Here is a 27,685-nt window from a genome sequence, read left to right on the forward strand (position 1 = left end):
TGCTTTAAGCCTGTCTGTCATGACTCTAGAACTACTGCATTCACCCCAGCCAAGAAGCAGAGGCACAAGAACATGCCTTGGATATCTTTTTTGACAAAGGAACATACCCATGAATCAAGAGGTGTTTTCTACATAATCCAATAGGAACTACTGTGCATAGGTGCAAAAAAAAGTAATATAGTGATATAGTGCTCTACAACTGAGATATCACAATGGAAAATGTGTCACTTATTGGAAATATAAAGTGATCTACCCCACAAGGAGATCTCATCCCCAAAATTATGATCCAATCAGTGATCCATCTAGTCCAGCAACCTGTTTAACATGGCAGTCAACCAATTGCCTTGGAGGGTCAACATACAGGTCACGGAGGCCTTCCCAGTGTTGCCTCCTGGCATTTGTATTCAGAGGTTGGCCTCTGTAAGTGAAGATTCCCTTTAGTCATTCTGGGTAGTAGCTACTGACAGACCTATCCTTCATGTTTTTGGCTGCCACTACACCCACCGACAGTAAACTCTAAATTTAATTACTTGTTGAGTGAACAAAATTTTCCTTTTGTCCACCCAGAATCTGTCACCCATCAACTTCGTTGGGTGCCCCAGAGTCCTATTGTTCTGGGAGAAGAACAAAAGATTCTATCTATGTCCACTTTCTCCATCCCAGACCTACTCCTTGGTCTGATTTTACACCGAGGTCAGATTTTTCTTAGATACACCCAACAGCATCGTCCAAGTTTGAGGCAGCCACTTGGAGCTTTAAAGGAACCATCCTAAGCAGGCCTATCCTGGAGTACCACCCACGTTAATCTCTGGCTCTTACTCTTAGGAAATCTCTACCGGAACCACACTAGAACGATTTTGTTGTTCTTGTTATTCAATCCGGTTTAGCCTCCAGTGTCAGGCCCCGGGGCCAACCAGTTGCTGGGAGAGCCCACAAAGAAGCCATCCGAGACCCCAAGTCCTGCCCCCAGCCCACATACAGCCTCTCGCCGTGCAGATTCGAGCTCCCTCTGCCCGAACAGAAAGAGGAAGCAAAAGGGGGCAACCGCACGAACGCGGAGAAAAAGAGGCTGCGAGCAAAAACACAGAAATCCATGAAATAAAACACCACCCCCCTCGCCCCCTCCCCCGAAGAGGCCGGGACGTGCCTGCCGGCTAACTGTAGCACGCGCCATTCCTGCCCGGCCGGCTGAGCGGCGGAGTGGGGCGGGATGGGATGGGGGGGGGGTCGGGCCGCCTCTCCTTACCCCCAGGTGGGGACGTGGGCCTCGTAGTCCCAGTACTCGCGGCTCCTCAGGCTGTTCACCTCGGCGTAGACGCGGGCCCTACTGCCGGCGGCGGGGCCGGGCATGGCGGCGGCGGCGGCGCGGCGGCGCAGGGGGGACGGCGGGGGGGTGGTGCTGAGGAGGAGGCGGGCGGGCGGGCGGCAGCGGCCCAGCAGCAGGAGCAGCGAGGAGGAGGCGGCGGCGGCGGCGAAGGGCGGCGCCAGGCCGCTGGGGGGAGGGGAGGGGCGGCGCGGGGCCGAGCCGGCGGGGCCGGCCTGCTCGTTCCTCTCCTCGCCTCCCTCGCTGGTTCGCTCGCCGCCGCAGCGGACCCGGAAAAGGAGGCGGCGGCGGCGGCGGCCTCGGCCTCAGCGGCGGCGGCGACACGCCTACCGACCCAGCCCCGCTCGGCAAGAGAGGCAGCCACTGAGGCCGGTGCGGGCCCGGCGCCACAGCGCCCCCTGCAGCGCCGGCGGATCCCGCCAGGCTGCGCGCGTCGCTGTGCCCCCTCCTCGAGAGCGGCCGCTCCCTTCAGCGTCGGAAGACTCCTCCGGGATGCGCGCGCAGCCAACTCCCCCTCCCTCCCTCTGTCAGCGCCGGAGTCCTCTTTTTGCGGCGCGCGCAACCATGCCCTACCCGCGTGGGCCGCCCTCTCGCCGGAGCCATGGCAACGCTTCCCTCGGCAACGTCTGAACGCGCCGGACCCGTAAGGACCAGGAGCCCCGTCTAGAGGCGCGGAGGGAAGATGGAAGCCCGGCCTACGTTGACCGACGAGGAGTCGGAGCGCGACAGCATCCACACGGGGGAGTCGAGGGAGCTGGGCGAGGAGGTGCAGCAGGACCTGGCCCCGCTCAGCCTGCCGGAGCTCCACAATGTGGTGCAGGAGATGAGGTGGGCGGCGGAGGGGGCGGGGGTTGGGGTGCTCACTCCCCATAAAAAGTTTAAATATTAAAGGAATAATACTTATTGCATCAATGAAAACCTATTGGCAGTGGCACGGGATGGGAAAACAGCAGAACAAGAGTTTAAGCATTCAAGAAAAAGTGAGAAAGCTAATTAAGAAGTTTCACGAGTGCAGCAGTTCTCAACCTGGGGGTTGGGGGCCCCTTGGCGATCGAACGACCCTTTCACAGGAGTCATGGCGGGGGGGGGGGTCACCGCCAAAGTTGCTACTCCTCCTGCAGCCGCCACACAACAGCCTTGCGGGGTAGATCGAGATAGAGCGTCCGTCTGTCTGGAGCAGCGGAAAAGAGCGAGATCGGCATGGTGGGACAAGAGGCAAAATTGATCTGAGAAACCCCGGGGGGAAAAAAACAATTTATATACAATCCTGAACAATGGATCTTCACGTCATTGGTCAGTTTCGGTTTAATTTCTGTGAAAGAACACTGGCATCATTTAATGGCTGGGGGTCACCATAACATGAGGAACTGTATTAAAGGGTCGCGGCATTAGGAAGGTTGAGAACCCCTGCTCTGATGGGTAGCCGTTTTGGTCTTATGGAGCCCCACAAAAATTGAATCCGATACCACTCTTAAGACTAACCAAGATTTATTCAAGGTGAGCTGTCATGTGCCTGCACAGGAAAGCTCATGCCTTGAATAAATCTTGGTTGGTCTTAAAGGTGCGATTGCACACAATCTTTGTCATGAAGGTTCAGTAATGTATTGTAAACTTCCTCCACCTTAAGTAGGGAAGGCACCGCTGTCCATTTTCAGGCCACTGTAGTGGTTTAGCATGTTGGGCTAGGCTCTGTAATGACCCACGTTTGAATGCCCACCCTGCTCATGAAAGCTTGCAGAGCGACCTTGGGCCAGTCACACAGCTCTAAGCCTAGACTACCTTACAAGGTTGTTGTGAGGATAAAATGGACAATATAAGAATCTTTTGTAATGTAAGAATAAGCCAACCTGTGGCTCTCTAGATGTCCATGGACTCCCAATAACCAATTATTATCTTAATAATTCCTCCAGGAACTGCTGCATATAATGAAGTCACTTATAGCATAACCTAGAGGGCAGATACCTTGATGGACGATTGATGCTACTAGACCCATTTCTGAGAAATATTAAATTAAAGAGAATTGGGATGTACAAGGTAGATGTCTTATAAAGTGGATTGCTGTTGATAGAAAATTTTGTAGACATAAACTTAAAGAAATACAGCACAATATTGATAAAGTATCACTGATGAAGTAATATGGAAACAAGACTGTATTATTTGAATACAGTTTGGTTTATCATGGGTAGCTTGAAACTGCTTCTTTCATTCTACGTATCCTGGTCTGATGAATCGTCTCTGCTTCTGCTATAATGAAAACCAGGTGTGTATTTACCAGATCGGGTGACAATAATCCGTTACTATTATCACATGCTGCACATACTCAGAATCGCTGGCAGAGATCTGAAAACTGATTCAGAGCTGATTGCAATGGAAGACAAATTACAAAATAGCAATGATTAAGTTAGGCCTTGACAAATGTTCTTTTTGCTTTCAGACCCGGACCAGAATTCATTACTGAAAATATTAGACACCACAATTAAACTTTTAGCATATTATTATATGCTTTCTGTGTGTAACTCTACTGTATGATAAATATTGTATCTAAATATTTCAAGAGTGGAGAAAAATCAGGAGATGGACCCACCATTTTTAGCTTTTCTCTAAGATCGTTTAAGAGGATTTTAAGGAACACCCTAAGCAAAATGTATAATCCACATTACTAGCCCGAATTTGCTCCCAAAACTATTATAGTATAATGGACATTCTAAGGAGTAGAATGCCTTGGGAGACATTCCATGTGCCGTTTGAGAGTTTTGACCACTGTTACCACTCTTCTGGTTTTAAGCATGAAGATGAGTATCTGTAATCATACAGAATATTCAAGCAGCTAACTTTTTTCACACAACCTGTCATGTTCTTTCAGCCATGCCAATTCCATTCTCAAACTGGAGGCAGCCATGTTTGAGAAATTTTTCAATCGGATGGAACCAAGGGATTTGGCCAGCCACATGGTGTCAGAAAAACAAGGCTCTTCACTGGATCTGGGACAAGGACCATTTGTAAGCAACAGGGTTGTTTGACAAGGATTAAGATTCCTATGACTGCAACACAGGGGTTTTTGTAGCATTGAGAGTGGTGACCAAATTAATCTTGCCGGTTTTCTCCACAAGCTCTGCAAAGCTGCAGATCTGACTCATCCAAGTTCATCTTGCCTCATTTCTCCCCCAGATTTTTAGATTGTTTAACTATTAATTTAATCCTGATACTTTTATTTAATCTTCTAATTTTGTTACAGTACTCATAATTTTACCTAATGGTTTCTTTTTTTCAGTTCTTTTTCAGTTCAGTTTTTTTCAGTTCCTTCCTAGAATCAGGTTAATTAAAGACCTTTGATCGGTCGGTCTGCCTGCCTGCCTGCCTGCCTGCCTGCCTGCCTGCCTGCCTGCCTGCCTGCCTGCCTGCCTGCCTGCCTGCCTGCCTGCCTGCCTGTCTGTCTGTCTGTCTGTCTATCTATCTATCTATCTATCTATCTATCTATCTATCTATCTATCTATCTATCTATCTATCTATCTATCTAATCTAATCTACTTACCTGCCTAAATTTAGAGACCGCCCTCTCCACTAGAGCAGACTTAGGGTGGTGAACAACTCCTAGCTGTATCTGAAGAATGTCTCATGAAAGCTAATACCCTGCTACAAATATTGTTAGTCTTTATGGTGCCACTGGACTCTTACTCTTCTTTATTCTCAGCTCCTAATTTGTACTGTCTGGTTATTTATTGTTTCCTGAAGGGTCTGGAAAAATTAAGAAACGAGATAGAAAAATTTAGGCTGCTTGCAATTAGCCGCTTATCACATGTTCTGATTTATTTTTAGATTTCTATACCGCCGCCCTCCAAAGGTCTCGCGGCCGTTTACAAAAGTAATAAAAATACAATAAAACCTATAAAAACACCCCGTGATAACAAATTAATTACAATTCATCAGATGTCGAATTAAATCCTATAAGAGCCCTAACCCTCACTCCCCTCCGTTCAGTCCAAGGGTCAGTTCTCTTGTAAGGCCTAATGTTACTTGAATATCTAACAGCTAGCTGTTATTCAGCCATACCAATTTGTTTGTCTTTTCTTTAAGGAGCTCTTGGTGGCTTCTATATGGTTCTTGATACCCCCCTTTTTTCTATTCTGAGCCCAGGATCTGAGAGTAAGATGAGCCCAGTGCCCCCCACTGAGCTTCTTAGCTGGGCGGAGATTTGAACCTGAGTTTTCCTGATGCCAGTCCAACACACTAACCATTTCACCTCCTCGCCTGTAGTAGCAAAGTTAGCATTGCATCCAATCAGCCACAAATCATATCCAAGGCGTCTCAATGACCCTTTAACATTTAATCACAAAAGCCTCAAACCGTGTTCACTTAGCAAGTCAGCTTTGCATCTTCTGATCTAGACCTTTGTGCTGTTTCTTCCTTTGAATTGTAGCAACGTCTCAGGCGCAAATCTAAATCCCGTATACCAACAGATCGACTGGTATGCTTGACCGTGGAACAGAAATGTGACTTAGCACAACGGGAGCTAGAGGAGACCAAGGAAGACATTCAGCGAATGAAGAAGAACTCGGAACAGATTTTGCAAAACTATCTGGTATAGCTGTCCATGTTCATTTGGGTTATACTGTATTCATTCTTTCTTTGCTTGAGGGCAGATCCACTAAAATCAGGGGTTTGTAATTTCTGGCCATGCTGCTGCTGTGTCCAATGAGACAGGCTTCTTGGTACCAATAGAACTTAGGGCCAGAAAAGAGCCTCAGATAATAATGGTTGTACATAAATATTTTTTCCCCTTTCAAGTAAGCAAACAGCATTAAAACTTTTTTTAAAAATTAAGTTTTCAGGAGTCCCTGATTTCTTCTTGGATTTAGTATTAATTCTATTTAGATCCACAAACAAACTCATGGACACTGAAAGCTCCTGCAGTCTTTATTCTGGAGAGGATTTGTCATTTCAAAGATCCAGTTGATTGCTATTGATTGGGAAGGCGTGTGGCTTCTTCCAGCCTGCCAAGCTGTCTTCTGTAGGAAGTCAACAATGTTTGCCTTGATGTTATTATCCCAGCCTCTGAGTGGTTTTGCTTTTCTGTTTTGTATGCCAAAGTAGACCAGAATGTCTATTAGCGCTGACAGAAAAGGGCTCCTTTCAGGCACTTAGAATCTAGAAACTGTATCTGCATTTTGGATACTGATAAGCTAGAATGTGTCCAGAGGGGCAACAAAGATAGTGAGGAATCTGGAAACTGAGGTAGAGATCATTGTGCATAGGTGTCACTGTGTGTGTCTAAGAACTGTGTGTGTCTAAGAACTGCTTGCTTCTGGCTCAGCTTTCTGATCAGTTTGGTTGTAGGCCTTTCCCCAGAGAATGAATGAAACATGACCTGTCAACTTATGATGATGTGATTTGAATTCTACAGGCTGTCCTGGAAGAAGCAGACATCCGCATAGTTGACATTAAGAAAGCCATAGCGGACTTTGAAAAAGACATAGTCAAGACTATAACCAAGAAGAAAGGAAGCATCATAGCTTCCGATAAGGTGATGAGATACATGGAAGAGAAGATCCGCTTCAGGGTCAGTGGAGATAAGTTGCCATTTTTCCCTACACTTTGCTTTCATAAACGGTTACATTGATGTCAGTGAGGTGGAAACAGGCAAGAACCTCTTGCACTCTTGGGGATGATAGTCAGCTGGAACTCTCTCAGTAGAGATGGGGATCATCCATCTCAGAGGAGAGGGATGGAATCAGATTCCCCCCTCTCAGTCATCTAACTTCGAAATCACCGCAGATCATGGACTAGACTGGTATCCAGTATCTCAGACCTGTGAAATCTAGATGAGCAATTCCAAACAGTTATGGCCTTAATACAGTAATCATTTGTCAGGTATAAAGTTAAAAGGGTTTTCACTTTACTGTGTTGTGAAGCTAAAGAGGGACTGCAGATGTGTGGTGGTTTCCAGCTGAAATCTGGGAGTGTAGGTTGCATTTAAAGCTGACCTTTCTCTGTTTCTATGGGCAGCTTTGAAAGGTTGCCAAGGCCCCTTTCCTTGCCCATGTTCAGATGTTCTCTGGCTACAAGGAAATTTCTTGCTGTTTCCTATGTAAAGTCCCTTCCAGTCAACGGGTGAGATTAAAATTGGCCTTTTGAATTGTGACCCATTTAAAAACTACTTTTTCTCAGTACCTGGCATTTGGCTTAAATTTTTCTTGGAAGTGTAGTTAATTTGGTTCTTTCTATATCTTTTTTTGAAAAAGAGGGGATGGAGGCCTCACGCTGCACAGTTATTTAAACTGTCGTTGCTGTGGAGTCATTTTTTAATTGACAGCATCAAATGATTTTAATACTTATTTGTTATATATGCTTAATGGATTAATTTTATTTATATGAGATGTAATCTCAGTAACCCTCAGAAAAATGTGTGTCTAAAAGGCCAGGGGATTGATAGTGCCCCAGATGGTGAGTGCAAAATTTGCAGGTGTGGTTTAAAAGGCTTGTGGAATTTGAGCGGCATTTGGGGGTGGGAATGCAAAATGTCACGCAAAAATCTACACTTGAGAGTATTGAGAGAGGATGTCAGTGACTTTATTTTTTCAGGACGTACTGAAGGAGAAGATCCGTTTGAAAAATGATTCCTTGAAAGTTCAGAAGAAGAAAATGCAGATGCAGCTCAAGCAGGTATTTATGCATTTTTTGTATTATGTTTTGGAAAGTACAGCTGGACAAGTTTGACCAAGTTATGGAACTGTGAAGCACAGATGTGCCATTGCCGCATGTCCCACTTTACTGCTTCTTTTCTTAAGACCATCTCTATAATGGGGGCTCTAGAATTATTACCCTACAGGGAACCCAGGTCCTTGGTGCCAAGTATGCCAGAAGCAGAAAGAAGGTTCTGCTAGCCAACTACACTCAGATGACTCAGGCAAATGAGCCAAGACATGCCAACAAGAAGTGGCAATGTCTGCAAGAATTTCCACCCAATATACCCCCAAATCCCTTCCCAAGCCCAAATGTTACACAAAAGAGATTTTGTTAGGTACTTTGGTGCATAGTAGTAGTGTCAGTTTGATGAATGGAACCTTCAGATTCAGGAGCATTAAACCCCTGACTGAAGCCCAGAGCTAGGGGGCAACATAAGGGGATGATGGCGTTAACCTCTGGGTCAAGGGAGTGAGGGGGGGTTGTGGCTCAGTTGGTAGATCATCTGGCTTGCATGAAGGACCCAGGTTCAATCCCCAGCATCTGGAATTAAAAGGACCAGGCAGTAGATGATGTGAAAGACCTGAGCTTGAGTCCCTGGAGAGCCACGGCCAGTCGGAGTGGACAGTTCTGACCTTGACTGACTGGTGGTCTGATTCAATTTAAGGTGTCCTGTTTGTTGCCTCTCCAGAAGAACTGTTTCTCCTCTGTTTGAGACACGAAGCTGGACTAGATGGACCACTGATCTAATCCAGCAGGGTTCTTCTTACAATCTTATAGATCACAAGGTCCATAAGGGGTCTGAGTTCCAATCGCCACTCAGCAGGAAACTGACACCAAGCTGGCTAAGTTATTTGTTCTTCAGTGTCTTCTTTGAAAGCTGGGCAATAAAACAGCTTGTCAAGTTTGTAGCTTGCGTTTTAGGAGCATGCCATTTCCTATAGCCTGCATTAAATGGCCCCACAGCCTGCTTGCCCTTGGCTTGCCTGGTCAGTGACTGCCAATCTTTTTGGTCACTTTGTAGAAGGAAGAGCTTGGGGAGGCGCTTCACGAGGTGGACTTCCAGCAGCTGAAGATTGAGAATGCCCAGTTCCTGGAGAAAATCGAGGAGCGCAACCAGGACCTGCTGCGGCAGAAGATGACTGTGGGCAACGCCCTCCAGATCCTCAATTGCTACAAAGTAAGTTGAGCTGAGATCTCAGTTCACTCCAGCTCTAGAAACCTAGCTTAAGATGACAGCTGGACGAGTCTCCCCAGCCCCTCCAAATCTGAGTGTGACACATGAATGCGGCCAAGGAGAAACCTGGGACGGTGGTTTGAACAGCAACTCTGAAGGGTATCAAATAAGTTCCACAGTCTGGACAAAACTGCAGTAGGAATTCAGTGTCTTGGCCTGGCCTGAGCACCACATGCTTTTCCAACTGCTTCTGCTTGCTAGTTGCAAGATGCATGCCTAATCAGCACTCCCATGAGTAAAATTAATGGTGATTGAAAGGGATGCCCCTGAATTATCCCTTCTGCTCAATTCTGTCTGGATCATCTTGTTGTATTCCAGAGGAAGCTGCAGACCGCAACAGCAATGGCCACCCGACTGGTAAAAGACATCACTCAGAGGAAAGATTCCCTGGAAAAAATCGAGCGAGAATTTATCGTTGTTGTGCAGGTAGGAACAAAGGCAGGCATAAGTGTTGTCAAGCCAGGCCTCGGATTTCTGTAGACCTCTCGAGTGATACTAAGGAAAGTTGCCCTGTCCAGAAGGAGGTAACCAGAGCAAGCCTAGCTTCCTGGCAAGTTCTTGCTTCCAACTCTGTCTTCTACAGCAGTTTTGGCTTCATGATGTTCTGCTTCCACATGTTAGCTGCATTGTTCTTCTCCTTGTGGAGACCTCCCTTAGGACTGTCGGTATGGCAACTGTCAGACCACAGGCTTTCCTGTGGGGCATCCAGCCCAATGGAATGGCCTTCCCTCTCTTCATTTAGGAAGGCGTGTTGGATAGTTTGCTCCAGAGAGCATCTGGGGGAGGGTAAGCTGCATTCCTTTTCCTTTTGTGTTTTTTTAAATATATTATGTGATTTTATTAATATGTATTATTTTAACTCTGTGCTTTTAAAATCTGTAATCTGTGTTCCATTCAGTGTAACTGCACTGTTTTGTTTCGTGTCCCTGAAATCTGATGTTTCATTGATTTAGCTCCCTTGAGTCTAATGAGTGAAATTGAAATATAAACATTTTAAAAAAAGAAATCCACAACGGTTACAGTTTTGCAAGCGTGGTTAGCCTCCAGTTCACTAGCTTAATGTGTTTTGTGTTTTGCTGTTTCCAATCGTTTATTTGGTCAGAAGATAAATCAAATGCGTTCTAGTAGAATAATCAGTATAGTAAAATGAACCCCCTGGCATTGCTTAGAAGCAATTGTACTTGCTAACTGGCCTCATTGAGGAATGAAAACATTAGATTTGGAGAACATAAACTTTCCTGTTCACCATATTTTGAAAAATATCAATATAAATGGTCTCAACCCAAGAAGGGAGGTAAAAGACAGAGACTCCTTTGGGGAAAAGTCAGCTGAGGGAGTGGGTGCCCATATGTCTCCTTAGGGTTGTGCTTTCTGAGCCAAGAAGCCACATCTTCCACACCCTGAGCACAGGGTTTTTTACTCGTCTGGGGACAACACACTGCAGTGTTGAGCACAAGCTGAAGGAGGCCATTCCTCAGGTGTAGGTTATTCCTCCCAAGAAAGGGACCCACCGTAAGGCAAATAGTTATTAGATAGCCTTCAATTTTTATGTTTACTGTAAAAGTAAGGTGGTGGTTCTCCCTTCCCTTCCCTTCCCTTCCCTTCCCTTCCCTTCCCTTCCCTTCCCTTCCCTTCCCTTCCCTTCCCTTCCCTTCCCTTCCCTTCCCTTCCCTTCCCTTCCCTTCCCTTCCCTTCCCTTCCCTTCCCTTCCCTTCCCTTCCCTTCCCTTCCCTTCCCTTCCCTTCCCTTCCCTTCCCTTCCCTTCCCTATGACCTCTGCACCAATTGTTAACATTTGGAGCATGTTATAATGCAGACCTGCTAAAAGTTTAGAAGCCAAAGCAAGGGCTTCACAGCCAAGCCATTCTCTTTCTCTTTCAGGAGCGGGACAAGGCAGAGATCTTAAATAAAAAATTAAGGAAACAGCTAGCATACTACAAAGTGCCTCCCGTCCTCGATTATGTTCATGAGAAGATAGAAGTCCATGAGCTGGAAAATACCATCAAGATTTGGGAGAGAAAGGTGGAAATTGCACAGGTATGGGTATCTAGCCACTAGGGCATTGGCTGTCTAGAGCATATTCAAACCACCGATGGCTACATTACTCTGCCTCCATTCTATCTCTGTTACTGATGTCCAATGAATGACCAACCTAGGCCATTCTGTCAGAGCAATTCTGGAGGCAGGTTTGCATTGTCAGCATTGAAAGCAGCTTGGTGTAGAGGTTAAAAGCGGCAGCTTCTAATCTGGCAAGCGGGGTTTGATTCCCTGCTCCTCTACATGTAGCCTGCTGAGTGACATGGGGCTAGTCACAGCTCTCCCATCTTCAGCTACCTCACAGCGTTTCTGTTGTGGGGAGTGGTAGGGAATGTGATTGTAAGCTGCTTTATTATAAAAAACAACTATTTCCTCTAGAGAAAGCCCTATTGCCTTAGTTTAGTCAGAAGACCAGGCCTTGCTGGGCTGTGGGAAACCTAAAGACTTTCTGAGCCTCATGGTCGGAAAAAAGCTGATCACAACTGCCTAGATTGGAGTGATTTCTATATAGGGTGCACCTTCTGCAAAGCAGTTCCAGGAATGCAGCTACCTCCAACCCATTGGATTGTCTGAGACAGGCTGTGTTCCTGAGAAGTGCTATACTTGGGCCGCCAGTGATGATGATAGGCCTCAATTAGCTACGGCAAGCCTGTGAGGTGAAGTGGAGGATCTGGGAGACTATGAATCCTTGCTCTACCATGGAAGCTTGCTGGGTGACCTTGGACCCCGCTCACACACTCTCAGCCTAGCCTTCCTCACAGGGTGTTTGTTCTAAAGGTAAAACAGAGGAGAGGAGAACATTGTAAGCTCTTCTGAGTTCCCATTGGGGAGAAAGGCAAGGTAGAAGTAAATAATCAGTCAATCAACTAACTGCAAGTGTTGCCTGAGATTCCTGTCTAATGGCTTTGGCTTTCATCTTTCACCTCTTGTGTCCTGCAGATGGCCCTGCAGAGCTACCGCAGCGTTTGGCAGAAGGCGAAGATGGCCAGTCATCAGCTACAGGCTCTCCTCCCAGAACAAGTGGCCCAATGACACTAAGACGGGCAGGGAGTGTGGAGGTCCAGCATCAGGAGAGAGGGAAAGCCACTGTGGCTCTGCTTACATTTCTCTCATTTGGCCCTCTTCCTGACAAGCCACATGCACCCAAGCTTTACGGGATTCCTGCCACTGTTGATTCTACCTTTTCCCTTTTCTGTACCCGTACAAGGAGTTATTTTTATAGTTAACACCTGGCTATGTTTACAGTGTTTTTTCTACTTTGGAGTCACCAAGTGGATCAAAGGATGTAAAGTTTAATAGTTCAAAAGAACTTTCCAGCTAAAGAGACAGATTGGTACCCCAGAGAGTCATGGGAGTGCAGATGGGAGATTTCCTTGGTGGAAAATCTTCTGTTAAAATCCACTTAAGCGGTTACCGAGCAAGTCAGAAGATGAAGGAGGAGACTTACAGCGATGAGTCCCCGAGGCTGACCTCTCTTAGCGCTAGAAATGGGGAGCAGCTCCCCATTGTAATAATCATAGTAGATTGTATCGGACTCGCCCAGTGACCTAGATGAGCCATTCAAAAATACTTCTGCGCTCCCCTCTTGTAACTCTGCATCAGGACTGGGGAGATCTTCTGAAGCATCTGCAAGGTCAAGAAGTCTGTTGGCTTCAATGGGTTCTGGAGATCCTCTGGGAACCTCAGTTAGGGTCCAGGGGGCAAAATGCCTACTGCCTAGGCTGGGGAAAATGGGAGCTCTTCCTTTGGCCGTAATGGTCACAATCCAGTCGCTGTACCAAGACAGCCTGGTGTAGAGGAACGGCCCATAGCATCTGGTGCCACCTTCGGTCAGCACTCCTTTCAGCACCCAGTGCCCTGTTTCCTTTGCTTGGCACATGATAGGGTTGCCGGAGTCCCCCTGGAAAAGAGAAAAGGCAGGCAATAAAACGTTCCAAGGGCTCTTCTGCAGCAAACAGATCATTTAACATTCATAAGTTAACTAGCAGGATCTTGTGACCAAGATTGGTACATCCCCCCAGTTCATCCAGTTTACAAATTCAGGTACACAGTCCCAGGATCACCTCTTGGCCCCCAACAGCCCCTGGGTTTACACCGGGCAGTATCTTTCACAGAATGCCCATGTCTTCAGCATTTGACAACTGACACTTGGGAATGTCTAGGCCTGCTCCTGCCTCCACTGGCAAAAGAAAGCCATCTTGTTAAATGGATGGAATATTTCATAACATAAGAGAAGCCATGTTGGCCCATCCAGTCCAATGCTCGGTATCACACAGTGGCCAAACCCCAAGCTTACAATGCAACATTTCCCATGTTTTCAGCGCAGTCATTAAAATAGAATTAGTTTTCAGGAGTAGAACAAAATTCACCATTGAATGTATTTTTAAACACTGGTTAAGTTAACAAAAGGCCACGCTTAAAATATCTGGATGAACCCATGCCCTTGGCTTCCTCACCAGGCATCCAGCTGCGTTGTCACCCTCCCTGTGGCTGCAACACTCTGTGCTCATGGTCCGTTGAAGAGGACAAGGATCAATGTCATCCATGGACAGCTTCCTTAGAGAACCCCTTCCTGTCTGGACCAAGAGATCAGGATGTGAGAGGGAGTGGTTGGTGCAGGTCAACAAGTAAACACAGCACATTTTTCATGGTGCAACCAAAAGACAGAGATCACCTGTTATGCTAAAAGCTGCCCTTTCAATCACAGGCTCAGAGGGGAGCAGTTCACTCCAGTACATTCCAGGAGGTTTTGGTATAATGCATGGTTTTATGAGACTTGTGGATTTCTTTCTGAGAGAAAGTGTCCTACGCCAGTGGTCCCTAACCCCCAGTCCGGAGACCGGTCCCGGACCATGGATCAGTCGGTACTGGGCCACGGCTCCTCCTCATCTTCCTCCCCGGCTGCTGCCTTGGAGCTGCCCTGCCACTCTGCCGCCAGCTCACCTTTAGGTGCTCTCCAGCAGCCACCATGGCTGGGGCTCCCCCTCGGCATGGCACTGCGCAGCTGCTGCTGGCAGCGCCCCCCCCCCCCCCACCTCGGGCAGCAGGAAGTCAGGAGCACTGGCGGGAAAGCAAGTGGAGCAGGGGCTCAGGAGATGACATCCCTCGGCAAAAGGCTACCCACCCCCCAGGCCTCAGTAAAATTGTCAACTGCTGACCGGTCCTCAGTGATAAAAAGGTTGGGGACCACTGTCCTACACCATAAGCTTAAGTCAGATACATGGTCATTTGGTTCCGTGAGATGTCAAATGAAGCATCTGCTGTTTAGAGGGAGCTTGGTATTATAGGAATCAACACTCTTGCATTTGGGCCTGTATTGGCTGTAAAGGTAAACATAGGTATAATGAAAAACATAACTCCCTGAGCAGGATGAAATGTCATAGATAACAGTGTCAATGGTTAGCCCCTTGGACTCCTAGGTGGTGCCTGCAAAGAGCAAGGAGCTCACCTGTGTGAGGATTCAGCCATCCAGCAACCACGCAGTTCATCAGAGCACTTGCAGGGAAGTCTTGATGGGGGAAGCAGATGGGCTGGATGGTCTCGCTGAACTTGAGTGGGTGGGCTGTTTTCAAAAGCGCAACGTCGTGAGCAAGAGTGAGTTCATCAAAGTCCTCATGGAAGAAGATGACATGGATGGGGAAAGTGATGCTTTTGTCGCTTTTTAGATTTGTGGCACCGGCCACCGCAAAAATCTGGCTCCTGGCACCAAAGAGAGTACAAATTTTAAAAGCTCAGTTAGCCAAAGGCTTTTCACTTGGGCCCTGATTGCTGCTTCCAACCAACTCTGCCCTGGATTTCTAGCAGAATGCCTGTGCGAGGCACATACACTACATGAGAGAGAAATCGCACTCTCTGTGGTACAGAGGTGCTGTGATTGGTGAAGCATCACCTGTTGAGCACTTGTATGAAGAGCGGTGAGAGGGAGAATTAAGTGATGCCAAACTCAGGAGGCAACCAAGCAGTTCTTCTAACATGGTTTTGGAAAGGCAACAAAGGTCTTTTCCTTTGCATGCAAAAAGAAATGTCCAGAATTCTGGGCTTGCTGAAACTGGCCAGCTTTTCAACTGGCCCTTGACAAGCAGGCCTTAGTAGGTAATAATGGGCTTTTCCCTGCAAGGTAAAGCTTCAGCTGTTTTTTCCCCCCTGCACCAAAGCACCCAGGCCAATTTTGTTCTGGCCGCTTGACAATTCCACTGCTTGCAGTACAGAATTGGACCTCAGCCACGCGGAGGGCCAGCATCAAGTTGATGGGGAGTCCTCAGGGCATCATGCAAAATCTCCTTACCTGTGTAATCAGGTTTTTTTTTCAAATCAGGTTAAAATATTGGCTTGGTGTTTAAACAGACAGAGATGCTTTATACCTTAATGCAGGGGTAGTCAACCTATGGTCCTCCAGATGTCCATGGACTACAATTCCCATGAGCCCCTGCCAGCATTTGCTGGCAGGGGCTCATGGGAATTGTAGTCCATGAACATCTGGAGGACCACAGGTTGATTACCCCTGCATTAATGCGTCTCTACAGTTTTAGTTGGGGGTAGCAGTATGTAACTATTATCTTGCCCTACACTCGTTGTCCATCTTTCTTGGGAGATCTACTTGCTTTCCTGAGAGATGGCACCAAACAGCATCTGGGAAGTACCAAAATGCCAAATGATGACATCACAGAACTTGCTCACACTCACGAGGCACCCCAGAGTGCATGAACCCACAGCACAGATGGCAGGTGCCATAGAAGTGTTCCAGAGAGAAAACTGAGACCCTCTTCCCAAATGGAACAAGTACTAGGTAAAAGGAGAGGGGGGAGGGCTGCAAACAGTTATATTTACCTGCATGGGACACTTGTTCTTTGAGGTCCCTCCTTGCAGTGGAGCTGAGTTTCCTGGTGGGTGTTTGGGTCTGGGGTCCTGAACTGGCTATCCATAAATGATTTAAGTATCTACCTTTCCTGCTTCCTTTGCATTGGCTCTTTGATTTTTGGGCAAACTGCTTTTTCACCAAATTCCCCACTAGTGTGGTCATAGGACAGAGTGAAGCAGCCCCAGGTGTTGTGAGCCTTGATATATGATCAACATCCCTTTGTTGGAGTTTCTGTCTCTTAACTAGCAACTGAACTAAGCAAAATCCTGTCTTTCACAGGGCATGGCTGGGAATCTGTCAACCAAGGCTTTCCATCGATTTCAATTGGGAGTATTTTGACTTACATCACCTTTCTTGGAGGTGTAAAGCACACCCATCGTAGGGGGGGGGACCAACCTCGATGTGAACAGAGGATTCTAAAAAATTCTGTTCCTCCTGTGCCATGATTTCAGTTCCACAATTTTTTCTGCTCTTGTGAGCACTCTCTTTGGTGTCTGTTTATGCTGGTGCAGCATTCTGCCAGCTGAGCAGTCCAGCTACACCCAGTATAATGATCTCTGCTGCTAGCAGAGGAGAGCCAGTGGTGATCCTGTCCACATTCAGATTGGAGTAATCCAAGGACAGCATCACACTCGTTAATGACAACTAAGTTTCTTCTAGCTGGGTACTTAAGGACACTTGATCACATTGGCAACAACAGCTCAACTGAGTTTGTGTGGGGTTTTTTGTTCAGAATTCTTCACCTACCGGTTCTGGAAACTGGATGCTACACTGACTATCCAGTACTCGCTCACAATACATCCAGTGGCAATGTGCTTGCTGTGGAGATCACGCAGAGAAACCACCCAAGGGAATTCGCCCGCAGCTACGAATTCTTGCTTGGCATTTGGAAGGGCTACGATTTGTGAACCACAGTCTGTACCTAGGAGGAGGAAGAAAAGGAGACAGGTGAATTCTGATGGACCAACTGAGCCTGCCTCGATCTCCACAGATCATCCATCTTTTCCCTGATATCCAAGAACTCCTCCAGTGCAGGAGCAGCTGCAACATTTCATGTTGGAAGAATGCTCTTGAAAAGAAAGGAATCTCCATTCTTATGGCTGCAGAAGAAGCTACAGATGGAGATGGGACTTGTAATAACCAGCAGGGAGAATTACTTTACCATTGTGGCCTAGTGGGTGAACTGGGTCAAGGAGGACCCGAGTTCAAATCCCATCTCAGCCAAAGAGCTCACTGATTATCCTTGGCCAGGTACCAACCCTCAGTCTAAAATACCTTGCAAGGTTGTTGTTTGGATAAAATGGATGCAGTAAAAGCTATACATACCACATGTTAGCCCTGACATGGATAGCCCATGCAAATCAGATCTTGGAAGCTAAGCAGGGCTCACCCTGGCTAGTATTTGGATGGGAAACCTCCAAGGAACACTAAAATCATGGTGCAGAGGCAGGCAATGTCAAACCACCTTTGAACATCTTTTGCCTGGCAGCCAGACAATCCTAGACTGTCAGATGATAAATATCATGTTATTCCTTGAAGGAAAGGTGGAATAAAAATCGAATAAATAGGTTTGCTCGGCTCAGCAGGCCATAGCAGCCTGCTATGGCATAAGCTGATATTTGATTTTTTTCTAGGAATATTCTCCTTCACCATCCATAGTGGCACATGAATAAATTGTTTGGTTTAGCCATTTTCCTGCTCATTAACAAATTTCACTGTGTTGTCTTGGTGAAGCCACTGCCTCTGAGCTGAGATTAAAGATGCTGGGAGCACATAAGGCAATACAGGAGGAGGAATTAATTTGGAAATCCCACCTCATCCCCAAATCTCACCAAGATTCTCTAGAGAGCCAGTTTGATGTAGTGGTTAGGAGTGTGGACTTCTAATTTGGCAAGCCGGGTTCGATTCTGCACTTCCCCACATGCAGCCAGCTGGGTGACCTTGGGTTCACCACGGCATTGATAAAACTGTTCTGACCGAGCAGTAACATCAGGGCTCTCTCAGCCTCACCCACCTCACAGGGTGTCTGTTGTGGGGAGTGGACAGGGAAGGCGACTGTAAGCCGCTCTGAGCCTCCTTCAGGTAGAGAAAAGCGGCATATAAGAACCAACTCTTCTTCTGCTTCTTCTTAAGAATGCATGGGTTTGAGCTGGCTGATTTTTCTTACACCCCACTCCACCCTTGTTAAAATTGCATTGATATAGCCCCATCCCTTCTAGAGCATTTCTGAAGCTTATCAAGCTGTTTGACTCCCCCACCTCTTCTGTTTGGTTAACTTACAAAGTCATTTGCTTCTTCATTTTATCTGCAGGAGACCCCACTGTGATACTTCATCATGCACATGGGAGCCCATGTTTATTTATAACCCACTTTTCTCCACAACGGGGACCCAAAGCAACTTACAGAATTCCCCCTTGTTCCAATGTATCTGCAAGGTAGAGCATGTGACTGGCCCAAGGTCACCCTGACGAGCTTCCATGGCAGCATAAAGATTCAAACTGGTTCTCCCAGTTTCTATTCTGACACTCTAATTACTGCACCATATGGCAACATTAGGCACTTTCACATCTAATTCCTGGAAAACACAGCTGCATCTATTATCATTCAGACAGGAACTGCATGGAAAGGTTTTACCTAATTTGTTTCATGCATTGGAATTGCAGTGTTTGAACTAGGGGATCACATCTGGCATTATTAGGGTAGATTTCCATATATGCTTGGGTTTCCATTTCTGCTACCATCTATCCCCAATTCCTTTCCAAGGCTTTCATCTCCATTTAGGACTGTCAGCTTCCAGATGGGGCCTGGAGATCTCCTAGAATCGTGACTGATCTCCAGATGACAGAGGTCAGTTCTCATGGAGAAAATGGCGAGGTTTAGCCTCAAATTCTGCCCTCCCAGATTTCCCACCTTGGAGTTGTCAACCATATCTGCACCTCTCTGTCCATCCCTCAAGTTGGATGTCCCAAATTCTACAAGGCCAGTCACAGGAGTTTCACTCACCAGTCAGAGAAGAGGGCAGAATAGAGAGGCACAGGAGAAACAGGTCTCGTCCCACATGATGTCCCTGTCGAAAAGAGGCAGGATAGAGAGTTGACACAGATGTCCCAGCACTTCTGTCATTAGGACTAACTAACCTCCCAGAAATGGAGTGGCAGGAAGGGAAGTAATCGAGCAAGAAGCTGCCATTTCCCCAGTGGATGTTTCCCTGTTACTTCATCTTGAAATTCTTTATTCGTTACATGGCCATACAGCCACACAGAAATTATATGTCCCTTTGAAGAATGCTTCAAATGGTTTTGAAACCCTGGACTTTGCTGGGAGGTTTTCTTACTGGGGTTCCTCAGTGACATGATACATAGCAGCAGACTACCTCCCGTGAAAGACGGCTGGCCATCCACTACCCGTCTTCCCCAGTAACACACAACCACAAGGAAATGTTGATGTTATTATATGCCGACCTGTCAGTTCCTAGAGATGAGAAACTAGCTGTTTTGACAAGAGGCAATCATTGACTGAGCATGTGTGCCAGAACGTGTCCCAGAATCTTCTGCAACACGTGGGGTTCCAAGGCAAAAGTACAGGGGTTCCTTGAAAACCAAGCCAATGGGGGGGGGAGTTGTCATCTAATTGTAATGGTATGTCTTAAGGCGAAGTGGTATTCCTCCTCCTATTCCAGGCTGAACGGGAAACTGCTCACAACAATCATCACTATAAATAGGAGGAACTAAAGAAAGGTTCTGTTGTTAATTCGGAGGCACCATTCTGACTAGTTAGCCTTCCTAGAAATTCCATTGTATGATTCTTATTTTGCCCCTTCCGAAGAGCTTTTCTCTCCTGCCAGCCTTCTCCCATTCTATCTCCAAGCTGTTTTGCTATGGGCAAAGACAGATTTTTATGCCTTCTTATACCACAAGTTTCTTGGCCCGGCCTTGTGACATCTGCCTTCCTGCCATGATTGGACATGCCACACCATCTGTGTTCTGCCAAGGATGGCACTACATCATAAGTCAATATTAGGTCACGGTTGTCATGGTGCTTGCTATTCCTTCAGATTGTCCTTCATCGTTTTGCTGCCACATGCCTTCCCATTTGTCAAACTGTTCCCCTGGGGTTTCGTTCTATACTAGAAGAAGAAGAAGAAGAAGAGTTGGTTCTTATATGCCTCTTTTCTCTACCGGAAGGAGGCTCAAAGCGGCTTACATTCACCTTCCCTTTCCTCTCCCCACAACAGACACCCTGTGAGGTGGGCGAGACTGAGAGAGTCCTGATATTACTGAAGAAGAAGAAGAGTTGGTTCTTATATGCTGCTTTTCTCTACCAGGAGTCGTCTCAAAGTGGCTTACAGTCGCCTCTCCCATTCCTCTCCCCACAACAGACACCCTGTGAGGTGGATGAGGCTGAGAGAGTCCTGATATCACTGCCCAGTCAGAACAGCTTTATCAGCTCCATGGCGAGCCCAAGTTCACCCAGCTGGCTGAATGTGGGGGAGTGCAGAATCGAACCCAGCTCACCAGTTTAGAAGTCCGCACTCCTAACCACTATACCAAACTGGCTCTCCTAACTACTACACCAAACTAATTCCACTTTTATACACAGGAGCACACAAGTCAAAGGACAAGGCAGGCACTTCTCCCTTACCTACTTTTCAGGGGGGAAACAGCAATATGGGAGGGATTTGACACACACACCCCTTACCAACATCAAGCCTCTCTGTCCTGTAGCCAGTTCCTCCACTCTTTGTCTGCCAGGGATGAGGCTTCTTAAAATGCTCTCCTCCTCAACTCGCCCATTCTAGGACCGTGCCCGACTTGTAGATTAGGAGATGAGAATACGGGTGATTTTTGTGAGTGGGGGATGAACTGATGCTTCTAGGGAAGCCACAGCCCAGCACCCTAATCTCATTCCCTGTCCCCTGCTGGTTTGTCACTTGTTAGTGGTTAGTAGCGTTAAAACCATCTTCTGTTATCTAAATATGTCCTCTTCTTTAAAACCTGGAGCAGGAGCCTGAGAGCATCAACCCACTGGCTGCGGTTGAGAACCTTCTCGCTGGCCTTTAGGAAACCTGAAGATTCCAGAATGTCGAGTTTTCTAAAGTTCTGTGTGGCTTTTCAGATCAAGATCTGGTCTATTTCTGTGGAGAACACAACTTGCATTAATCCATTTACTGAAGCATAATAAAATACAGCACATCCAGATTCCTGTATCTGTTCTGCATGAAAAATTTCTGCTTTGCATGCAAGAGTTGTTGTATTTTGCTCAGTATACAAGACTTCCTGCATTCTGAATTTCTGCTGTATGAAAGATTGTTTCATCCTTTGAATTTTTCATACCTTAAATTTCAGTACTATGTGCAAATTTTCCTGAGTTTTTCTACAATACAGTGAACTGTTATTTGTTTAAAGTTATAGTGTATACTTTGGCATTTTTGTTTTGGATATCGTACATAGGTACATATGCAGATGCCTTATGCTGGATCACACCATCGGGTCCATCAAGCTCAGAACTGTCTATGCAAACTAGCCGAAAAGCCTCCATGATCTTAAGTAAAGGTCTTTTGCATCACCTTTTTAAACCACAGGTGCTGGGGATTGGCCCTGGGACCTTCTGCAATTGACACTGTGGTTTCTTCTTTTATTTTTATAACGTCAGACCATTGGTCTATGACGGGGTATTCAAACTGCGGCCCTCCAGATGTCCATGGACTACAATTCCCATGAGCCCCTGCCAGCGTTTGCTGGCAGGGGCTCATGGGAATTGTAATCCATGGACATCTGGAGGGCCGCAGTTTGAATACCCCTGGTCTATGAGGTTCAGTCTTGTCTACTTTGACTGTCACTGGTCTTAGGTCAAGCTTTTTCACATCACCTCCTGCCTGTTAATTAAAAACCCTGGAGGTGCTGGAAATTGATCCTGGCATCTTCTACATTCAAACCATTGCTCTACGATACTGAACTTACAGTCCCTTATTTAAGCTGCCTTGTAGGTAATTGGATCACTGGTCTATCTGCACTAACTGGCAGTGGTTTTGCACAGTCTCAGGTTGAGGTCTTTCATCCCATCTGATCTCTTTAACTGCTGCGCCTGGAGATTCAGCTTGGAACTTTCTTTAGGCAAAGCTAGTGCTCTACCTGAAACAGTAGGTGCAAACTTAAATGGACTCCGGGGAGTGGTAGAGGACAGGAAGGCCTGGAGGATCATTGTCCATGGGGGTCACAATGGGTCGGACACGACTTTGCACCTAACAACAAGTGCTCTACCAGTGTGCCAGAGGCTCACCTCTGAATGATTAACAATGGGATGCACAGCAGATCTCCCCTCCCTTCTCTTCCTTTCTATTTGCAATCCTAAATGGCATTGTTTGTGCCAAGTAGTCCACGGACCAAATACAGTGAGCTCTGGACAGTGGGGGCTTGTGCTCGAACAAAATCTTAGAACACATTCCAGAGGCACCTTTAAAACCAGCAAAGTTCAATTCTGGGTAATGTTGTATATGATTTTATAATTTTGTCAATTGTGGAATCTATGCAGTTGCCCGCCCTGAACATTTAGAAAGGGCGCGTTATTTAAAAAATTTAAGAGATTTATTTTAATTTATGTGAGCAGGCACACTTCAGCATCTGAAACAAAGGTGCCCTGGAATCAAATCCCATGTAATCAGATGCTCGAGCGCGCTCAGCCGCTTCTCCCGGCACACTTCACCCCCTCTGCGCATGCGCCACCCCCGCGCGGGGCCCGCGAAAGCTCTTCCTCCCGGGTCTCCGCTTCACGCTCTAGCCGCGGGAGGACTATGGGAGAGGCCTACGTGCCGGTGGAAGCCGGCCTTGGCTTTGAGGAGAGTTTTCTCTCTTTGGGAGACATTCTCATGTCCCAGGAGAGGCTTCCGTGCCGCGCCGAGACCGCCCTGCCGCGCCTGGCCGCCGTGCTTGGTAAACCCGGGCCCGAGCCGCTCGCTGCAGTCCCAGAGGTAACGGGAGTGGTGGTGGAGGAACTACATCTCCCGGGGGTCCCCTGGCGGCCGTGATGACGTTTCCATCCGGGTTCTCGAGGCGGTAGTGGGCGGACTTGATTGAAGGGCTGCGCGTGCGGAGCCTTGGGGGCGTGGCCTCGCTTGCTGAATGGCTGGTTCTCAACGCGTCCTGCCTCGCGCGGAGGGAGGCGGGGCGGGCCTGTTGCTCCGCACAGTCTGGGTGGTAATAGAGGGCGCGAAGCGGTGTTTAAATTGGAGGCAGGAAGTAAATGCGAATAGCAGTTCCCTTGGTTTATTGGAAGTTAAGCTGACTTTGCCAGTTTATCCAGGGGTTTTTTTTGCAGCGAATACATGTCACATGCAATAAAGTCTGTTTCCAGCAACATTTTGGGTCCAGTGACATCATATGAGCTTTTTTTGCGCATGCACACCTTGAATAAAACTTTAAAGTGCCACTGGAATCAGACTTAGTTCTGCTGTTTCAAATCAACATGGCAATCCAACTGAATCTGTCTTTAGCATTCCTTTTTAATTATGGTGATGTTTCCTAGTCAAGGGCAGAGTGACATCCCTTACTGGAACTCACAGTGTTTGTTCCACCACCCCGCTGTGGTTCTGCTCCCATGAGAGACTGCTGATAAAAACAACACATCCATGATGCAGGAATGTCTTTAGGGGAGGAGCAGTGTCTGACATTTCTCCTACAAAACATTGCAGATGCAGACAAAAAGCTGCTTTCAAGTATGCTGTGTTGATATGAAATGTTGTAATATACGGGACTTACTTTTCTTTATCAGGGCTATAGCTGAGTTTCAGAGCTATGTATTGCCTGCTAAATGTGCTCTTGAGGTGCCAAATGTCATGAGTTACCAAAGTGAGCACTATGTAGCAGTGTGGAAATTCCTGAGAATTTGTTTGACTGTGAAACGGCTGCCAGTTCTCTGGTCTCCATATAGATTGCCAATTGATTTGGGGAAAGGCTGGGACTCAGTGACAGAGCATCTGCTTGCATCTTCATCTCCTAATGGATCAATTCATGATGTGAAAACTTCCCCTCCAAGACCCTGGACAAGAATTGCCAATCATCACAGATGTGGCTCTTGGTAATACTCAAAATATTTAAGAATTTTGTTGATTGTTTCCTTTTTATCTTTCCTGCTTTCTTTTTCTGCAGGGCACAAAGCTGGAAATTCCACTCTGGCTGGCAAAAGGCTTGTATGACAATAAGCGGAGGATTCTTTCTGTGGAACTGCCAAAGATTTACAGGGAGAGCTGGCGGACAGTGTTCAGTGCAGACGCCAATGTGATTGACCTGCATAAACTGGGGCCCTTTTACTATGGATTTGGCTCCCAGTTGCTGAATTTTGACAGTCCTGAAAATGCTGAAATAGCTCAGACCATATTACAGGTAAAACTCTGAACTTGGCAGAAGATGGCTGGTGTTGCCTTTTGTTTTCCGTTTGCCTGCTTGGCTTTGCCTACATTGGCCTTTCAATGTACTACTGCTGCTTACATACTACTACTAAGGATAATAATAAAATTATTTGTACTCTGCCCTTTCCTGGTTGGCTCAGGGCAACTAACAGCGAACTTAAAACAATCATATAAATGTAAACATTTTAACATTTAAAGACTGCCTCCTCCTGATAATTAGAACCTTTTTAAGGGTAGGTCTAAAACTAGGAGGGATTATTTATTTGTTTGTTTGCTTTGGTAGATGGAATGTCAGGCAGGGAGGCCAGCATCTATGATGGTCTTTCCTGGCCTCAGCCATAGGCCTAGCAGAACGGCTCCATCTTGCAGGCCCTCCAGAATTGTTTAAGATCCTGGAGGGCCCTGATCTCCTCCAGCAGAGTGTTCCACTAGGCTGGGGCCAAAGCTTGAAATGCCCTGGCCCAGGTCAAGGCCAGTTTTATCTTTTGGGCTGGGGCTCTTGGTGATATTATGTACCCAAACTGCATACTCAAAACTGTCTGTGCTGTTACAATGGAAATTATACAGTTTCTCCGCAAGCAGATCTTCCCCGCAGCTCTAGGCTACTGTCCTCAGGCCAAGAGCTCTTCAGCCTTGAGTTTTAAATTCTTTCATGCTGACCTAAAGCCCTAAAACTGAGAAGGTTTTCCCAGAAGAAAGTGGCTTCCAGGGTTTTCATTTATTTTTCACCCTGCCTTCTTCCAGAGAAGTTTTATCTTTTACTGCCTACTAGAAAGAAACCTTATGATAGAATCCTCTTTTGTTTTGTTTCTCTCGTTAGACATTTATTGGCCGTTTCCGTCGTATTATGGATTCATCTCAGAACACTTACAATGAAGACACATCTGCGTTGGTGGCCCGGCTGGATGAGTTGGAGAGAGTTTTATTTCAAGTTGGCCAGAAAGGTCTAAATGACTTCCAGTCCTGGGAAATGGGTCAGGCCTCTCAGATCACAGCATCCAGCCTGGTCCAGAATTATCGGAAGAGGAAATTTACAGACTTGGACAGCTGAGAGCATGAAAAGCACAAAACTTTTATCCAGGACATTTTGCCAAAGTGTATCATCAATTTTTATACCAGTGAGGGACATGTAAAGAAGATATGCCTGTACTATGAATTAAAATTAATCCTGGTAATCCTGGTAACATCTTGAAAATTAGCCCCGATTATATTTCTGAGAATCCTGCAGTATACACCTGTTCACATCTCCTGAAGATCAATGGGACCAACTTTGCCTTACAGTTGAACTGGATACAGCTGTGTTGTAATCTTTAAGGAGGGAGTCTAGAAATGCAAAGCATTTCTCTACTGAGTTTGATGGCTCTGTAAATCATATGTGGGGGTACATTAGTGGGGGAAATCATTGTATTATTTCTATTTTGCTTTAAGTACCAGTAAAATGTCTTTTTATATGAAGAAAAGTTAGTACCTAGAAGTTTTATTGTGACTCTTTTATCTTCTCTGAATTATGTCCTCAACAGTGTTTTTATTCAATTGTAATTAACTTAATTGTTGTTGCTTTCTTTGAGGGAACACCTTGTGAATGGAAATATTAGAGGGAAGGAAACAGCACTAGCAGAAGTGGCTAAGAATTCTGGTTAGAGATGCCTACTTCATTCAAAGAAAGCAAGGACAACCTACTATATTCTAGCCAGATTTCTTGGCACTGTGCTGCTTCCTTCCCTCAACACAGTTCTCAGACCAAATTCTTCCTGGGAGTACACCCTTGTTGCTGGCACTGACAGTTCAGTCCTGTGCTTAATATTTGTTGTTATTGTTGTTAGGTGCGAAGTCGTGTCCGACCCATCGCAACCCCATGGACAATGATCCTCCAGGCCTTCCTGTCCTCCACCACTCCCCAGAGTCCATTTAAGTTTGCACCTACTGCTTCAGTGACTCCATCCAGCCACCTCATTCTCTGTCGTCCCCTTCTTCTTTTGCCCTCGGTCGCTCCCAGCATTAGGCTCTTCTCCAGGGAGTCCTTCCTTCTCATGAGGTGGCCAAAGTATTTGAGTTTCATCTTCAGGATCTGGCCTTCTAAGGAGCAGTCAGGGCTGATTTCTAGGACTGACCGGTTTGTTCGCCTTGCAGTACAAGGGACTTGCAAGAGTCTTATCCAACACCTGAGTTCAAAAGCCTCAATCTTTTGATGCTTGGCCTTCCTTATGGTCCAACTTTCGCAGCCATACATTGCAACTGGGAAGACCATAGTGCTTAATATACTGCTGTGTAAAGCTCGAGACTTTGAGGGAAGTGGGAATCCCAGTTGAGTTTTCTGCACTGGTCATGTTTTCAGACAGACTGTGGTATCTGTGACTCACAGTGCTATCCTATTTAAAGCTATTCCCAGTTGAAGAATGTAGAAATTAGATAGCCTTAGACTGGAATAATAACTCTATATAAGATAGTGCTGTCATTGTCTTAGAGGAGGAGACGCATTACCATGGAAACCCGGTAATGAAATTCTGTGCCCGATTGCAGAGGACTGGAGATGAATGCTGAAAAACAATTGGAATCAGAACTTGGACGCCTGAATGCAGAAGCCTCCCAAGTTGGGGAAGGGATGTGGCTCAGTGGAAGGGGATATGCTTGGCATGCAGAAGGTCACAGGTTCAAATCCTTGCATTTCCAGCTAAAAAGGGGGAGGCAGTAGGAGATACAAAAGATTTCTGCCTGAGACTCTGGAGAGCTACTGCCTGTCTGAGTAGACAATGCTGATTCTGGTGGACCAATAGGTTTGATTCAGGATAAAGTAGTTTCATGGGTTCTGTTGAGAAGTTATTAGTTGGTACATATCTTAAAAGTTTTAGACCAACTTTTAAAATGTGTACCAACATTGGAGGAAATTTTGAAACAACAATGGTCGTATTCTTTTAAAATCACCCAACTTTGGATTCTGTGGGAGCTTGTAAGGTGCACTGAAAGCTAACACTTGGCATGTCACTTTGTGCAATAGATTACTCAGACCTTGCAGCACACAGAAAGAACCTTTGCTGGATATGCGGCATTTCAGGCAGACTTATGTTTAGGCACTGGAAAGTCCAGGGCAGCTATGGTAGGAGCTTAAGAGATTGTAAACAGGTTGTAAGTCTGTGTCTTTAAATAC

General features: G+C 46.4%; 4 protein-coding genes across 8 annotated transcripts in view; 2 read left to right on the plus strand and 2 right to left on the minus strand.

The window, feature by feature from the left end:
• The window catches only part of CSNK2A2 (casein kinase 2 alpha 2), a 39,374-nt gene extending 37,702 nt beyond the window's left edge, over window positions 1-1,672 (minus strand). For both annotated transcript variants that reach the window (XM_077310826.1, XM_077310825.1), the window contains exon 1: window positions 1,247-1,672. In XM_077310826.1, coding sequence (XP_077166941.1) covers window positions 1,247-1,350 — 104 coding nt within the window. In that variant the 5' untranslated portion in view covers window positions 1,351-1,672. The remainder of the gene's footprint in view (window positions 1-1,246) is intronic.
• A 141-nt stretch (window positions 1,673-1,813) lies between these two features.
• CFAP263 (cilia and flagella associated protein 263) lies at window positions 1,814-12,510 on the plus strand. Of its 2 annotated transcripts, XM_077310820.1 has the most exons (10): window positions 2,014-2,152; window positions 3,511-3,584; window positions 4,188-4,323; window positions 5,742-5,903; window positions 6,726-6,881; window positions 7,904-7,984; window positions 9,030-9,185; window positions 9,561-9,668; window positions 11,123-11,278; window positions 12,218-12,510. In XM_077310820.1, the coding sequence occupies exons 2-10, from the start codon at window positions 3,574-3,576 to the stop codon at window positions 12,308-12,310; spliced, it is 1,059 nt and encodes a 352-aa protein (XP_077166935.1). In that variant the 5' UTR covers window positions 2,014-2,152; window positions 3,511-3,573; the 3' UTR covers window positions 12,311-12,510. The 2 variants fall into 2 exon arrangements, with proteins under 2 accessions (XP_077166934.1, XP_077166935.1); XM_077310819.1 differs by lacking the exon at window positions 3,511-3,584 and having other exon boundaries at window positions 1,814-2,152.
• Window positions 12,511-12,554: 44 nt separating this feature from the next.
• On the minus strand, window positions 12,555-23,083 carry PRSS54 (serine protease 54). Of its 3 annotated transcripts, none has more exons than XM_077310822.1 (7): window positions 22,946-23,083; window positions 20,835-21,270; window positions 19,140-19,203; window positions 16,884-17,058; window positions 14,727-14,977; window positions 13,735-13,850; window positions 12,555-13,178 (listed from the first exon to the last, which is right to left on the minus strand). In XM_077310822.1, exons 2-7 carry the CDS (start codon window positions 20,838-20,840, stop codon window positions 12,681-12,683), a joined length of 1,110 nt encoding a protein of 369 aa, XP_077166937.1. In that variant the 5' UTR covers window positions 20,841-21,270; window positions 22,946-23,083; the 3' UTR covers window positions 12,555-12,680. The 3 variants fall into 3 exon arrangements, with proteins under 3 accessions (XP_077166937.1, XP_077166939.1, XP_077166936.1); XM_077310824.1 differs by lacking the exon at window positions 22,946-23,083 and adding an exon at window positions 22,416-22,430; XM_077310821.1 differs by lacking the exons at window positions 20,835-21,270; window positions 22,946-23,083 and adding an exon at window positions 20,048-20,134.
• GINS3 (GINS complex subunit 3) lies at window positions 22,837-26,000 on the plus strand. The gene is made up of 3 exons (XM_077310827.1): window positions 22,837-23,103; window positions 24,281-24,514; window positions 25,361-26,000. Exons 1-3 carry the CDS (start codon window positions 22,927-22,929, stop codon window positions 25,589-25,591), a joined length of 642 nt encoding a protein of 213 aa, XP_077166942.1. The 5' UTR covers window positions 22,837-22,926; the 3' UTR covers window positions 25,592-26,000.
• Window positions 26,001-27,685: the final 1,685 nt, after the last annotated feature.

This window comes from Paroedura picta, chromosome 14, assembly GCF_049243985.1.
Source record: "Paroedura picta isolate Pp20150507F chromosome 14, Ppicta_v3.0, whole genome shotgun sequence".
Classification (NCBI taxonomy): domain Eukaryota; kingdom Metazoa; phylum Chordata; class Lepidosauria; order Squamata; family Gekkonidae; genus Paroedura; species Paroedura picta.

Coding starts and splice junctions, on each gene's coding strand:
- CFAP263 (XM_077310819.1), top strand. CDS start 2,007: ATGGAAGCCCGGCCTACGTTGACCGACGAGGAGTCGGAGCGCGACAGC. Junction 4,324..5,741: donor ATCTGGGACAAGGACCATTT/GTAAGCAACAGG, acceptor TTTGAATTGTAG/CAACGTCTCAGGCGCAAATC. Junction 5,904..6,725: donor AGATTTTGCAAAACTATCTG/GTATAGCTGTCC, acceptor TGAATTCTACAG/GCTGTCCTGGAAGAAGCAGA.
- PRSS54 (XM_077310821.1), bottom strand. CDS start 20,092: ATGGCAGGAAGGCAGATGTCACAAGGCCGGGCCAAGAAACTTGTG. Junction 17,059..19,139: donor TCTGCCCTCTTCTCTGACTG/GTGAGTGAAACT, acceptor TCCTCCTCCTAG/GTACAGACTGTGGTTCACAA. Junction 13,179..13,734: donor ACAACGCAGCTGGATGCCTG/GTGAGGAAGCCA, acceptor TCTCTTTTCCAG/GGGGACTCCGGCAACCCTAT.
- GINS3 (XM_077310827.1), top strand. CDS start 22,927: ATGGGAGAGGCCTACGTGCCGGTGGAAGCCGGCCTTGGCTTTGAGGAG. Junction 23,104..24,280: donor CGCTCGCTGCAGTCCCAGAG/GTAACGGGAGTG, acceptor CTTTTTCTGCAG/GGCACAAAGCTGGAAATTCC. Junction 24,515..25,360: donor TAGCTCAGACCATATTACAG/GTAAAACTCTGA, acceptor TTCTCTCGTTAG/ACATTTATTGGCCGTTTCCG.